At 33.3% G+C, this 13,601-nt stretch overlaps 1 protein-coding gene across 10 annotated transcripts in view; it reads left to right on the plus strand.

Annotated features, from left to right (window-relative positions):
- The window catches only part of LOC149806974 (uncharacterized), a 96,630-nt gene extending 83,316 nt beyond the window's left edge, over positions 1–13,314 (plus strand). For 9 of the 10 annotated variants that reach the window (XM_089960282.1, XM_089960274.1, XM_089960295.1 and 6 more), the window contains 2 exons: positions 4,058–4,132; positions 6,231–13,314. In XM_089960282.1, the coding sequence (XP_089816408.1) occupies positions 4,058–4,132; positions 6,231–9,097 (2,942 nt within the window). In that variant the 3' untranslated portion in view covers positions 9,098–13,314. The remainder of the gene's footprint in view (positions 1–4,057; positions 4,133–6,230) is intronic. The other variant, XM_089960292.1, reaches the window with a different exon arrangement.
- Positions 13,315–13,601: the final 287 nt, after the last annotated feature.

A 13,601-nucleotide genomic window follows, 5' to 3' on the forward strand; every position in this document is an offset into this window, starting at 1 on the left:
ACTAACGATGAATTAAATGTAGACGTTTCCTAATAGTGCGACCATTTATAAAATTTCCAGTTATGCCGTCCTGTTAGAACAACATTATTATAGGACAGTATTGAAAGAAAAGCTGAGATTTCAAACTAGTACAATACTATCCGAAAAGTTGATTAAGCTTTAGTTACAATAGTAAATTAAAAGCAATGTTTATGTAAATTAAGAAAGTTACAAAATATGTATATAACCTCAGGCATTTGCTATTTTTCTACTAAAATACATTTTCGTTTGTAATGACTTTTTTTGAACGTAAAAGAACGAAAGAAGAATTAAAGAATTTGGCTATCATTTTTGTTTTCTAAAACACTCTTCGCTTTTGCATCTGCTTCATATCCAGCTCATATTTAGTTTATGATTCTTTATTCTCTATCGCAAGTCATTTATAATTACAAGCAAATAATTAGCAAATAAGAAATAGGATAGTACGAATGTTATGTTTAATAAAAATGTTGCTGCAAGAATTTTGTACGCTTTTATACTCTTCTTTCGCGCACATATAGTTTCTGACGATCTTTCTTTCTATGCATGGACATTACCTTGAAATAAAAGCTCAGTATACTCCTTAAATATTTTTAGGGTAGAAATTAAGAGTGAATGTGGAAAAGAAAAGAAAGTTTGTATTTCGCACGAGTGGCTATCTCAGAAATTATGAAACTTTGTATTATGGCCCTACAGAGGTACAGACTGAAGCATATTACAAGTGTTTAGGATGTATAGTTTCTCAAAAACGTCCGGAATATGTGTCAGACAACTATTTGTCAAGCATTCAAAGCAATGCATACGTTGAATGGAAGTGTTTCAAAATTGCTGGATTACTTCATCTGCGTGACTCTAAGACAGGTATCACTCGTAAATATGTGGCTGAAGTTTGGTTTTTTTTTTATTATATCAATGATATTGAACACGTTCTTTTGTCAATTTGCAAATATAATTTTGCATATATCGAAGTCTGTTCCAAATGCATTGGTAGATAAGGAATGAGGAATAATTAGAATATATGTATACTAAACAATATTACAATTTACGAGGAAGTTGCGGAGAACATTGTGATTTGGACTAGCAATGTTACAAGCTTCTGTGTAGATATGGATTTGGCAGAGTGTGATTTAGCTAATGGGTACGTGATCAAATTACATTTCTGAGAATCTTTTGTGAGATATGTGATTATAGGTTTAGACAAAATCTGCAAGATGAGATTATATCAATAGAAAGATTGCGTTTATATCGGTCGCTTAGAATGGAATTCACTTGTCAAAGGTATCCATACCTGTTAGGAGATAGATATGTTTGTTGCAGAATCACTCTGCTTAAAGTGGGTAAACTTGCAAATCAGAGGTAGTAGCGGAAGACATTAAACTATTTGTAATGTTAATATCGAAATGAATTTCACTTTTTTACTGCTTGACTGCTACATATCAAACAGCGAAGAAAAGATGTACCCCCTTTGTATATAAAAATCCAGGGTTAGAATTATTTAGGACTTATAATAAAATAATACAAGAGAAAGTCTGCTGACTAATTTAGCAATGTTTACTATAAAAGCCTTAACATTACAGAAACTGTTTTTCCATCAAATCCTGCTTCATAGATTTTAGATCACTATATTAATAGTTCTGTTTCCTCCTTGAAGGCTTTAGGGTTCTCTTTAACTTATATTTTGTAATTACTGCGAGATATATATTTTCATGTTATACTGGCCGTGAATTACTGAATGAAGTAAATTAAAAAGCATAGTTCACTTGAGTGAATTACAAGAACAAATTTCAATGCCATCGATAACAACATAAGCATGAAATTAAAAGTTATGCTTAGATGCATGCGTGACCGTGTGGTAACATGGAAGCCTCGCATTAAACATGATTGCAATTCAAGTCCAACAAGGCGCGAATAATTGTTTTCTTAATGTACTATTTGACTTTACTTTGAATAGGAAGGATAATTATGAAACTGTTTACAATTACTGTGTGTAATCACAAACCACAGCAGAACATAAACATTGAATCACGGGATTCAATAATAAATATGTTACTTTAGTCTGTTATACAGACTACACACCAGTACACCTCGCTCGCCGATGCGTCAAAGCATAAAATAAAAAGAAAGCATGTTCGCTATCGAGTGAATAATGCCATATATTTCATCTCGTGTGTGCGAAACTTAAATATTTTCACTCGGGGCTTCGCCCACTCGATAGAATATGTACGTTATTCATAGCAAGCAAATATCATCTTTGTATTTCACCCAATTAGAAAAAATACAACAATGATTAGTTGCATGTTTAATACTTCCAAAATATACCATATTCTTCAGTTACTTACTAAAATGTTATTTCCTCTACAGAGTATTTCTTTTCATATCAAACTTTAGTATTGACAACCGAGTCTAATCGTCCCATTTTTCCAATCAATTATGGCCTGAAAAGTGCCGATAAAGTAAATAATTGTAGTGAAATGTATCATATTACAAGTGATATGTATATAATGAATATGTCAGTGAATGTGGCATTAGTAATGACTATGAGGACGAAGACAACTATAAAGATAGGCAATTTCATTTCAATTTGAAGACAGATCTTTTTTGACATGTCTAAGATATAACTGATTTATGATATTTAATTGTCAAAGATTGTGTACTCTAAGTTTGGGTCTTTATGTAAGGAAACTTAAGCTGAAATGCAGATACAGAAGTTCTCAATTTTACCGCTGAGGTTACAACCACCTTGGTGGAATCAAGTCTGTTATAATGCTTAAAAGATAAAATTTAACTTTATTAAAAATATTGATTCAAAAACCAAATTATTCATCTTGAAGCATACGTACAAAATATCAACTCGTTTATGTCAATTGAAAAAGTTATTATGTTCATTGTAACATCAAGAAATGACCTTACAAAGTTTTGGCAAGCGTTATAGGGAAAATATTAAAACAGGGTAAGTGTAAGTAAATCGTAGTAAGAAAAAACTGACTAGTTAGATTATATCAGCTTCTCAATTTTGTCACAGGAGGTGAAAATATGAAAGTCTATGAGGTTTTTGCAAGAAATTAGAATGAAAATTAGGAATTGAAGATACCAAATAGAAATCAAGAAATAATTGATAGGGTTCGCTCTTTGAAAAATAAAACATCGGGTCCGGACAAGATTCCGGTTACCAGTTCATTTTACCATACATTGTGTCATTTATTAATGTACCCTTTAATGGGATCTTTGAAACCGGAGAATCTCCAAAGCAGCTGTCAAAATGTGTAATATTCCTGATATTTAAGAATTGGAATATGAATGACTGGAGCAATTACAGGGAAATTTCTCTAACAAATGTACACTGCAAAATATTCACATCTATTTCGAACAAACGGTTGATAAGATGAGCAGAAATCAATAATCTAAAGAGATGTTTATGAAAGCTCCTTGATTCTACACAATGTAACACGAAAAACAGAATGTAGAATTTATGTTTTATCCATTCAAACCCATTCATTGTTATTATATCTATGTAACTAATAAAGCTCTTACCATATACAAATAAAGATGAAGGAAATAATTATTCGAGAGTGCTATTCAGTTATACCTTTTTACTACTTATTACTGATTATAATTATTGTAATCGCAGATGGACCTGTTTTAATTAACTTAGATGCCAATCTACTTGAAAAAAGATAGGGTCCGGGACTTATTGAATACTTACAAATTTCACTTCCTTTATAGTTTCATTGTCCGTCATAAAAATAATTAACAAATTTAATATACAATCTGTGCTAATCTTCCTCTTTATCGCTGAATTTCTAAACCATGGATTATGAATTTTTCCATGAGTTATTAATGAAAAATGTCTCTGAGTGATTCTAATTCGTTTGTTTTGAAGATCAAATTCTTGCTGTTTTCTTTTCGATACCATTCATTACAATCAGTTTAACATTGTGTAATCTGTAGTGCACATTGAACAGTGTTTATTTGGACGTCAACTTAAATCCTGAAATTTTGAAGGTACATAACGATCATAATAGTCTATAATTCCCTCTAGCAGGAAGAAAAGAAGAAACGGTTACAGAAAATGAAGAAATTTCTTCCAAGGAAGAACTCACATTAAAGGATTTTGGTAAGACATTTTCTGTATTTATTTGTTCCATTGTAAGGCCTTAATTCCTGTTTATTGACAACTCTTCCTTATATTATATTGCAATATGCTGATTTCATGCATTAATTGTAATACTTTAGAAGCCATTAAAACTTACGCCTGATATGTCAGATCAGTTAAAAAGTTGACTTGCGTCTTTTTTGTACTTCAAAACAATACTTTACCGTAAAAATATTACATGTTGCTGATTTTGCTAGCTAGTCATCTCAGAATTTGTTATCACACGAGCATCAGAAGAGACAGACTTCGTTTTTTTTTAAGTTGAAAAGACGGAACGACAAAATATAAAGAATAGGACTCAAATGAGCTCAAAATCTTGTCCAGTCTACGTCATTCTCCTTCTTTTAGCCAGAAACAAGTTCTTGGCCTTCATATGGACCATAATGAACTGCATGACAAAAGACATTTATCATTAATGCGATAATATGAAATCACCCACGTAGAGAAAGGTAGAATGGAATCAGCTTCAAGCAATGGTACTTAATATATCGTTTAATATTTATATTCCCGAAGTGTCCACCATTGAAGTTGCATGGATGAAATCGTTCAAAGAGGTTCAACTCAAAACAAAAATTGGTATCTAATAATTTAAACGTATGAATGAAAGAAGTTTAGATGTTAATAACTATTCACCAGCCACGGACAAAACTGAAAGCCAACACTGCTATTGAGAAAACGCTTTCTTGCCGCGAAAAAATGGATTTATGGCATATATAAGGAAACAAATTTCCTAACAAATGTAAATCGATTATTTCGCAAACTATCAAACATTGTTCCTTTTCGGCAAAATCATAGCCAGTCCACCTATGATTTGGTTCAAAAGGTAGCATTTCGATGGTTTCCGTTTGAGTTGAAAATGTCGGTGAGTTTTGTTTCGACCTTGTTTCTGATATGGCTTTGTGGTTGTTCATTCTTTTCCCACGTCAGGTCGCTTCGCAAACCTGATGAGTGGCATATATTATGCATATCAGGACGTATAAGGAATGTTTACTGACATACCTTAATGTTTTAAGAAGCTCCTATTTATCAACCTTTGAAATTTATAGTATCGGGTATTGATGTACAGATTATACAGTATGTTGTTACATTTGTATTTTTCCGTATTCTTATACTGTTGTCATACAATGTTGCACGCACAATGTCGTCTTTTATAATTGTATGTCGTGGTAAGAGACCATAGGTAGACTTCGTTTATGCCTGCACAAGAGTAAGTATTATGCCAGTATTTCGTACCAATTTTTTCTATATTTGGGGCCTCTTGGCAGTACGTTGTTGCTAAATGGATGCAGGTGTTGGCAGCTTTAGTTCAGTATCTGGGGAGACTGATTCGGTCAATAGTCTTGACCGTGTTGCAAGTGTCCTTTGAGATATCGATGTCTGTTGCTGAGCATTTCCTTGCTTTATGCCAAAATATTCTTCGGAACGGACGGCTTTTGATTATATCTTTAGGATCAGCTGGTAATATATATATATATATATATATATATATATATATATATATATATATATATATATATATATATATATATATATATTTATATATTTATATATATATATATATATATATATATATATATATATATATATATATATATATATATATATATATATATGCTGGTAATTATACCGGTAAAACCAATGGAGTGAATAATTTCATCTAAATCGAGAAGACAATTAGCGGAAGTTACTAAGTCCATTGCATACAAGTATACTTAATAACTCCGCTTCGATGTTTTGATGTCGAAGATATTATCAACAGCATAAAAATTAACACAAGTCTTCCCCTTGTATTTAAACAATACTGGCGTATTTTATACATCTTCTGTGCCACATTTTATCAGTGCGTCATATAATTATACATCAGTCTCAGTTGTTTTCTCCTCATTCTTTCATGAATATTTCCAAAATAGTGTTCATGTAAGTTGACGAAATTTTTTCACAAAACATTTGTACATGTACAATTTTTTGCTTGTTTAACTAAAAACATTTGCCCGACAAAATCCCATTCTGTTTCTGTGATACCTGCTTACAAAGTCGATTTCCAATTTTTTTTTATCAGGGACGGTTCTGCTTGAGATTCAGAATCATTTGAAGAATATGTACGAGAGTCTGACGAATATTCCCATGTCTCCATTCGATAAAGAAAAAGCTGTCAATGTATCAGAATTGTACATTAACATTCACTTCGAAAAAGTAGAATTTGCAGATGTTGACAATTGGGAAAGCAGCGCTTCTTCAAATATACCACGTGATCGGCAACCACTGATTAGCAAGGATAAAGCTAAGCAAAGTAATCAGTTTCATCCAATATTCATCTTCGGCGAGTGTGGCAGTGGTAAGACAACATGGTGCAAGCATCTTGTTAAGTGCTGGTTACAGAAGTCTGACAATAAAGATGTTAATATACAAGGTCTAACTTTGCCCAATATAAGAAATATTAAAATCCTTTTGTACTTGTCACTGCAGTTTTCTGATTATGATCTTTCCTTTCAAGAATTATTGGAAAAATACTTATTCAAAGAAAAATCAACATATCTAGAGTTCTTAATGAACTTTGTCGAAAACGATCCTCAGAATGTTCTTACTATTATGGATGGTTTGGATATAAAAAGGGAACATTCAAAACTAATTTCAGGACTATTGGGTCATAAACTTGTATCTTCGTGTGCTCTTATTGCCACATCCCGACCATCGAGTTTCAAGTTGTTGTATGATACCTGTCATCACAAGATTGAACAGCTGATATATTTTAAAATACGTGAAATGGACATAGACGACTCCAAAATATATGCTAGGAGGCTTTTGGGGAGTATGAATCGTCTGCATGGCAAGAACTTAAAATTTGAGAATTTTTGGGTCTTTGCGGAACATCTCCAGGTGCAATCACTACTCAAAGTACCCTATATGTGTCTACTGATAATGTATGTGTGGATGAAAAACAAAAACAATTTCATTGAAGTAACGGATATACTGCTCGAAGTCATATATCATTATCTTCTTCGCGCACTGACAGATCACAAGCGCAAAGAATTTATCGAGAAACAATTCGGTCGAAAATACACGGAAGTCGACAAATGCATCACCAAATTAAACAAATGGCCCTTACTGATCCAATACAGTTATCTACTGTATGTGTTAAGCACAGTTGCTGCTGCAAAGTTTATTTCAGAAATAGAAAAAAATAACAGAGAACTGAAATTACCCAAAGTATTTTCGATTATGGATGGGGATAGACTTGGTGTTGAAACTGTGTGCGAAACCGGTCTTTTAACAGAGTCCCTTTCACTGTCAGCAAACAAAAATTTATCCAGCTTGTTATTCTCCGATAGAATTATATGCGAGTTTTTTGTCTCAATTTTCATTGTATTGCAAGAGGGAAAAGAGTGTGATTTTATTGTGTTTAGTGGGAGTTCTTGCTTGCAAAACAGTATGATAATTCATATGCTTTTCCAATTGTCAAACACAGTGACTAAATACATTATGGTCAAAGCAAGCAAGAACATGAAACCAGAGATTACAGATGCAAGGAGTTTTGATGAAAGTAGCGATTCGAAGAAGAGATTTACGTACTCCATAACAGAAAAGAGCAACAAACCAGTTTTATGGCTTCAGTGGCTTATGTATAAGGAGGAACCTCACGAAAGTAAACTCTTGTTCCTGACAACCGCGTTGCATTTCGTCGATTCATTGATTTCATTGGTGTTGGAAGACCAAGGAAACAACGCCAAACTTGTCTTTTGGCTGCCTTTTATAACAAAATTAGAAACTCTAAGACTAAACATAAATAGTTGTACGCTGCTGCTGTGTAAAGAATGGTATGATAGGATACAGTCCTCATTAAAAGAAGTTGTGATTCAATCTGTACATATAAACACGGGCACTCTGGATCTACTTATTAGGTCTTTAGGTTTTTGCGCAAAGCTTGAGAGATTGGAAATATCGCCTGCAGTACCTGGGACTGACAATAACGACATTCTTCCGGATACGTCAGACCCTGATCATTTCTCCTGGATACAATTATCGGAAAGAATAAAGAAAAATAAGAAACTGAAATCCCTCAAATTAAGCAATCTCAGTTTGGTCGGTGAAATAGACATAGTAGTCTCTCGCTTGAGTCATTACACAAATCTTGAAACTTTAGAACTAAATAATTTGAACAACATTGTTCAACAGAATTCATCTTTTTTGCATTCACCTGGCTTTTCAAGAATTAATGATAACGATTATGAACTACCGGACAAAATCAACTTAAAAGAGTTAGCCCTGGAGAACCTTACGTTACTGCATAGTCCGATTAATTGTATATTCCGTAAGACAAAGAAAAATGAAACGAAGATCTTACGAAACAATTTAAAAGTCCTTCGAATGTCAGCAGTAGACATGCCTCCGGAGTCATGGGAAAGTCTAGGAAAGCAGATCGGTCTTCTTAAATTGTCTGACGTTCATTTGCACAATGTCAGTCCAAGAGACTCAGCACAGTTATTTCTGGATAGCATCGGTAAATGCAAAGAACTAGAACACCTTTCTTTCATCAACGTGGATACGGGGGAAATTGCTCCACATTTTACGTTTCTTAAAACCTTGAAAGGGCTTTCGACACTTCACGTGGAATTGATGAATTTTTCTGGAATTTCCTCTTGGCCGCTATTTGAAGGACTCCGTGAGTGCAAGAAACTCAAAAAACTTTCCTTCTGCAAAACAACAATAGGAGTTATACCCGAGAAGGTGTCTTTTGACTTGCAAAATCTTTCTGAGCTTACTGTGGATAAAGTAAGAATAAGTGAGGAACCAGATTCTTTGTATTGGCTTCTTGATGCTTTCATATCATGTAAGAATCTAAAGACACTTTCTCTCAAAAACGTGAAGACAACGGATATTCCCCCAGAGTTATCTAATCGTGAAACATTGAAAATTGATATAGAGTAATGTCAGATTAAGGTATAAAGCAATTTTTACCATGATACTTCAAGAAACTGGAACGCTCAAAACATATGATAGAAAACATTATGTTTGATTTATTGCATTAGAATATGTATAGCTTCTGCGACATGCTCGTTCAGGTTCATGACTAAGTTAGCGCCAGTCATTTTTATGCCAATAACCATTGTAATGGAGTCTGTTCCTAGGTAAGCTGAATGTAATTGAATGTTTCCTTAATATTATTCTATGTTGCATTACACGTGAAACAGTGGCATATTATCGAATATGCAGTAAGAGGAAGGTTCATATACTTAATCACTTTTGTAACATTCTTAGCTCAGTTTTTTCCTTCTTATTGAAATATTCATTTTTATTTTAATCGAAGTCTGCTTGTTCTCTCCTTCTTTGTCTTTGTATCAGCTCATCTTAATTCATACCTCTGAGAACCAGGTGTAGACTAAACACTGTCTTAAGTTGGGATGGGGCAGCATCAAAATCATTTAGTATATGTTAACAGGGGAGGTGTGGAGTACGATGTAGTCTTATAATTCTAGCGAGAGAAGACTAACAAAGAGAAATTTTCTTTACCAAAAGTATATACATTCCATTTATCACACTTAATATTATCACTCGATGTCATGAAACGGAACATTCTTCTAAGATGTTCAATGGCCAAACACTGTCATCTGGACGATGGTGTTGTAAGATCGTTTTGTTTTACATGCTATGACGTGCTTTTTGTTAAACGTTTTCCTTCCATCCTTTACTTGAATCCAGATAATGTAAGTAAATACTCGATGGCAACAATTGATTTCCTCTCATTCTCATATTTCTCAGAAATGCTTTAAGCTCATTCTGTTAAAGACTCTGTTGCCTTGAGTCTTGACCTGCGGGAATAAAGCTGTTAAAAAGACTCTAGTAATGGAAATAAATTCCATGCAAGGGTTTTTATACTTATAATTTTGTTACCGATGGAAACATTACTGCTGTTAAAAAATAAGCTTTGTGAAAAAGTCACATTGTTAAACTGTATCATTTGTTTACTGTATAAGATATACGAGGTAACGCTTTAAAGATAATTTAATATGTTTGCTGTATTTATGTATCATTGTAAAGCAAATTAAATATTTCCCCTATTCTCCCCATTTATAAGTTGCTTAAAGTTGCTTTTAGAAAGATATTTAATTTACCAGTCTGTGCATTGATTTATAATAGTTCCAACATTAACCGAGATATGTGAAAGTTGAAATGAAACCCTGGTGGCATAACAAGAGACTAAAGTGAGTATAATATTGATAACCTGACTTATATTGCCATTTCCGAATAAACTACATTGGGCGCAGATTGTTTCTCATGCAATGAATGCCACTTAACAATCAAATTCCAAAGGTGGTTTAAGAGCCATACAGTGGTGTTACGTTCTTTTCTGAAAGGTACATTACACAAATTATATAATTAATATGGAAAGTACCGGGCAAATGTGATGTATTAGTGTCCTGGCCAGATTTAATTTTTTGTTTATTGTTTCCTAAGACATGTTTATCAAAAGCATCATACAAACTCTGAATAGGCATAATAACAGACTGGATAGTTACATCGCCAGTTCAAAGTTACTGACCTGGCACATTAACTGATAAGAACTGGTTTGTGGGATAACTATCAGGTACGAGATGGGGACAAAACTGCTGAATTGCACATGTATCTGGTTGGGTGAGTGGCTCGATTTAAACAGGCTCGCACTGGCAACCGTACTAGTGTAATGTCTTAATTCCTACGATGTTCCTAAGTTCCTTGATCTGAATCGGTAGAATATTTATTATCACCCCTTCTTAGTCACGGCATTCACGGGGACTTATATCAGACCTCATTTTCTTTCTCATCATTTGGTACTTAAATAAAAAAGAAGATTTTAACTTTTAATGGCAAGAGAAAACGATAAGTGATACTGCACCATCACAAAGTCTACCTATAAATACTAGGATAAGATGTATTTAGTTTTTAATTCTATAATGTGATTTCTCTCATTTATTCATTATTGTTCGTATCATCGTTGTGACTATTATTATTATTATTATTATTATTATTATTGTAATTATTATTTACCCTATGCTGGAGATGTAGCTATCATTCCTCTTCTGATAAAGTGGTGACCATTGCAAAGGAACACTACTTCTGAAGTCCACGCAATATAACGTGTAATATGAAAATTAAGATAAAATACACAATAGGGCAAAATCTTATAACAAATGTACGTTAAATTGTCCCTAGAATTTAAATAATGATCATCCTCGATAATTGCTAAGATTCTAGCTGGCCGGCACGGTACTGAATGTGGCATGTTGATATTCAGTCTAATATCGCTTATATTGTAATGAAAATGTGAATAATAATTTGAGAAAGTTTTTTAAAAGAATTCTTCATTTTTGAAAATCAGAACAAATCGTAATGAGCAAGTTTCCTTTATTTGCTTTGAGACTTTCCACAAAAAGAAACTTATGATGCAATTATACTGTATTTATACCAAGGGAGGTAACTATTTCATGCGCTATGCTGATTTCGTTCACATGATAGGGATTAAGGTCAGGTTTTTTTATCTTCATATACTTAGTTTACTGCCTCAATATATACTTATCAGTGTATCTAAATACGCATGCACGTGCATCTACCTGTTGGTAAATATATATGAATCTACATATTCGTATATGTATTAGCTTCTATTCTTTTATTCTTAAATTTATTGGTGTAAAAATAAATTCTTGTAAATTAAAATTTAAGCATTCATTTTTACCATTGGTCAACAAAGATCGCTTTACTCTGAGTGTGTGTTTTCGTGCCACCCAATAGTAAAGAAATATTCTATAGAGTTTCTGTTATTTGTGTTATGCATATTTAATTCATATTATGTATCTGACATTTGTCATTAGTAGAAGTTAGTAACAAGGTGTTAATCAGAAATTAAGTTCAAGGATTAGTTGAAGTTGTCATCGAAAAGTTTGGTTTTCCAGAATAACAATTTAACGTGTAGTAGGCCAAGTGGCTATTTTTATATAAAGGGGATCTGGTAAACAATTGCTCATTATATTTACAAGTTTAATCCATGGTGTCACAGAATTAGGCAAAGAAATAACATGGTTTTGCCTTAGAACTATTCGACTATTTCTCGTTGTACATGCGTACAACGTTATCTAGGGTGAATAAGTAATTTTTCCAGGTAAGCGACTGTATTAAGATGTACCTCTCCAGAAATTACTTGTGACGAAGTAACATTACTAACATGATATGCACGGGTATTTTACCCTGACTTCTGCTCAGTCTCCTATGGATTTAAGCAAGATCAATTTCTAGAACCGACACTGGTCGTTTTGGATCACGTCAAGGAGTGTACGCTCTCCATAGTTCTCCAGCCAGAAGGGTAAGTGTTAAATTTACATTTTCATTTGATATGCGAAGCTTATTCAGTTTATAATGTCTTATCGCGTAATAATGCATTTATTACAACGCATATTTGAACTTTGAATTACAAGTCACTATTAGAGGTTAAAGTATTATCATATATCTAGAGATTATACAGAAACTATTATTATGACCAATTTGGTTTTATTGTAGCTGATTGTGTCTGTCGCTGTGAAGTGTGATTGTCAATGTGACTGAATATGACTAGAGGTGTCTGAAGCTGTCTAAAGTTGTTTAGAGCTGTCTGGAGTTTCCAGAGTATTTAAGCCTGCGTGCTGTCGATACGTATGTATGTATGTATGTACGTATGTCTGTGCCACGGACGTAGACGTAGCAAATTAAAAAGGGTGCTGTATGCTGTCTGTACGTGTATACGTATGACTGTACATATGGTGGATCCATAAGGGGGTCGAGCGGCCGATAAGAGTGTGGGCCAACCCAAGGAATCGTGCGCTGTACAAGGGGTCTAGAAGCATACGTTTGGATGAATTGTTGTTCCAAATGCATTTTTATATTCATAAGATTATTTTGAATCTTAGTTGTGTTCATATTCGAGCTTATGTGAATCTCTGTTGAAGCGTATCTGCAGTCCATGAGGTTTCTTGGATCTGTACTTCATATTGATTTAATATTTTGGTTTATTTTCAATGTGTGAATGTTGTGTAGAGTGATTTGAGTCAATCGTATGTTGAGAGCGTGAGAGAATCATTGTATTTTTACATCATATGTTTTTCTTTATTAATTCATTTCATAAATTTCGATCTTTCTCACATTGTGTTTGTCTTATTCATTTAGTCCAAAAACCCACTCGGTTTCTATTCTGCGACACATGGACTCAATTTCAGTTGTGTTCATATATAATTAATGAAAAGTATCTTTTTAATATCATTTATTGGAATTACTATGTTTACATTCATTTGCATAACACTTTATTTGAAATTAGTTTGATTTAACTGAAAGGCGTTCTGGGTTGCAACATTAGTATGTCAGGATAATCGATAAAATTGCAATTCATTCCGAACATTCGATACTATTGAACATGTAACATGACATGTAT

The sequence above is a fragment of the Sinohyriopsis cumingii genome, chromosome 1 (assembly GCF_028554795.1).
Source record: "Sinohyriopsis cumingii isolate HCF-2022 chromosome 1, ASM2855479v2, whole genome shotgun sequence".
NCBI classification, from domain to species: Eukaryota; Metazoa; Mollusca; class Bivalvia; order Unionida; family Unionidae; genus Sinohyriopsis; species Sinohyriopsis cumingii.